The sequence below is a fragment of the Porites lutea genome, chromosome 1 (assembly GCF_958299795.1).
Source record: "Porites lutea chromosome 1, jaPorLute2.1, whole genome shotgun sequence".
Lineage (NCBI taxonomy): Eukaryota > Metazoa > Cnidaria > Anthozoa > Scleractinia > Poritidae > Porites > Porites lutea.
In genome coordinates, this window is record NC_133201.1 from 11,864,112 (window position 1) to 11,866,521 (window position 2,410).

Genomic DNA, 2,410 nt, shown 5'->3' on the forward strand with positions numbered 1-2,410 from the left:
TGGAGAACGTAAACAAGCAACATCGAAATTTTTTTTCTCTATCTGAAGTTGGATATGGTCCCTTGGAATTCAACTTCAGGAGAGTTTGCCTACATTTGACAAAGTAAGTGGGTAGGGATAACCGCGATTAAGACTAAAGTGGTTGATTGTTGAGTTATCATTATCATAATCACATTTTTTTTTAGTTTCATTGATCCAGTTTGAATTTATGTGTCAATCAGGTGATTACCAGAATACGGGCTATGAAAATATGTCATATATTAAATTGAGTCAAGTGATTATTGAAAGCCCTGACTACATTGCAAAATATAAATTTGATTTGATTTTTTGAACTGACTTGATCTTTTATGTTGTGCTGTTTCCCCAAGCAGGGGGGGGGGGGGGTGAGGTTTTAGTCTAGATTAGGGAAACCAGGAATTGCCACTAAAAATAAAAATCAAATCGACAAGTTTGAATTTACGCAACTTAACCGAAAAGCTACTCTAGGATAGTGGCAGGGGGATTTTGGGAACTTAAGTCTAGTATAGGGTAGCAAAATTCAGCTGAACTAGCTCTGGTATAGGTTAAGGGTTCCAGGGTCCCAGCAGGACACCCCCACACAAAAAATCCTAAAGTACCACCACCCCCTCCCCCCACCCCCCAGGGCTGATTCTGGGAGGAAAGTGTTAACCAGTTGTGTGACTATCGCTGCTTCAGTGTATATTCAGGCAGTAACCAAATAAATATAGCGAATGTTTTTAGGTCACCTGAAATACTCCTGGAGGCTTGGGGGGTCTAATTCAAAAAATTCTGAGGTTTGATTACCATATAGGCATGTTAAGGCATTTCGCATGAGAGCACATACGACATATGTTTTACCAATATTACTTAAACCAACTTTAAGGTTCTTTTTAAAATCAAGGAATTTGAAATAGTTTAAAATGTCTCCAAATAGCCACTCCACTGACACTCGAACAGAGCTCATGGATCCATTGAACATCTCCATCTGAGGTGTGAGAGCAGCACCTTGGAATGGTCCTTGCAGGTGAACCCTGAGGGGATATGCAGGATCCCCATATATGCATAGAGGCTGACCCCCTGTCGAAAATGCATGGCGTTCCAAGGCATGCAAGAGTCCAGATTCTGCCAGCATACCTGCATCATGCCTTTTGCCCTCTGGAAGAAGAAGTTAAAAGTATTAGGTTTGTTTCATGGAATATCATTGTTTTTCATCATGCAACGCTTCTGTAAAATGGTGTCATGAGATCAACCTTTCATTGCCCTGATCACTAAAGGCGTTTGTCGTAGATTATTCTATAAAACAGACACTTGAAGGGGAAAACAACTACCCTCCGAAACCATGTTTGTACCTTTTCCGTTTGAGTTGCTCTTTTCATAAACCTGACATTTAGTTATAAATAAGAGCAAGTTAAAAAGATCTTTACCTACGGGGCCGTAAAGGTTTGCGATCAATCCATTCGGTAAGGCAACAGATTGGAATTTAATGGCGTGCACCCGTTTATGGCCATTATACATCATCCTCTGGTGCTCGTCTGGTCTGGCTATAGGTCTCACAATGCCATCAACAAAGCCAAAACAGTTCTGGAGAGCAGCCCCTTTAGCGTGAACTGATCGAGCATAAGTATCCAATGCAGGTGGGTTAAGCAGTGCGTCATTCCAGCGGGTTATGCGATGTCCATGGATGGTGTAAATATAATCAATCACATGATTTGTGACCATGGATAGCACCGGTACTGGTTTGCCGAAACGAGGTACCATGTCGCCAAATCTACAAGGATAGGCGAGCCGTCTTAGGAGTATGCAAAGGCCTTCCATTCCACTTACTATGCTTCCCTGGCGCAGTTTGAAGGATGGTGGGATCTGCAAGGCTTCTGCCAGAGTCGGAAGGTCTTTTTTCTCAAACCTAAATTCGGCCTTACACTCTGCCTCACTCATGTTGTTCAGGTCAAAGCAAGCGTACTCGTAGTAAGGAAAACTTGGATTTCTCGACGGAAACATGTCGTAAAGGAGAACGAAATCTTCATCGTTGATCAAATTAGCGTTGTAGTAAAGAATGACAAGTTGTCGAAAATCTTCAAATGCGGCCATGCTACAAACAAAAGCGATTGAATCTCAGAAAGTACAGCCGATGTACTCGACGAAGTCTCGTACGCCGTCATGAGAATCTTAAGCAAATCAATTTTGGCGCGAGAACGGCAACCTCTGGCCCAGTCCACCTGGGCTGTCACGTCACCGTCACCGCGAAAACGTCCGCATCTTGAGCTCCCTATTGTCAAATCATGACGTCATATTTGCTGACGTCATTCATATGCAAAATTTTCCAATTTTTTATGCTGTTTTTGAAAAAATCCATTCAAGGAAAGTTGAAAGCTGAACAAATGTTTCCAATATCTTAAATATGACCTGCGAT

General features: G+C 42.1%; 1 protein-coding gene across 1 annotated transcript; it reads right to left on the reverse strand.

The window, feature by feature from the left end:
* Nucleotides 1-742: 742 nt before the first annotated feature.
* LOC140945315 (uncharacterized) lies at nucleotides 743-2,088 on the reverse strand. The gene is made up of 2 exons (XM_073394357.1): nucleotides 1,425-2,088; nucleotides 743-1,155 (listed from the first exon to the last, which is right to left on the reverse strand). The coding sequence occupies exons 1-2, from the start codon at nucleotides 2,086-2,088 to the stop codon at nucleotides 743-745; spliced, it is 1,077 nt and encodes a 358-aa protein (XP_073250458.1).
* Between the last annotated feature and the right edge of the window lie 322 nt (nucleotides 2,089-2,410).

Excerpts from the sequence above, each read along its gene's own strand:
- LOC140945315 (XM_073394357.1), bottom strand. The coding sequence starts at position 2,088 with ATGGCCGCATTTGAAGATTTTCGACAACTTGTCATTCTTTACTACAAC. Across the intron at positions 1,156-1,424 it reads AAACCTTTACGGCCCCGTAG|AGGGCAAAAGGCATGATGCA; the intron begins GTAAAGATCTTT and ends TTCTTCTTCCAG.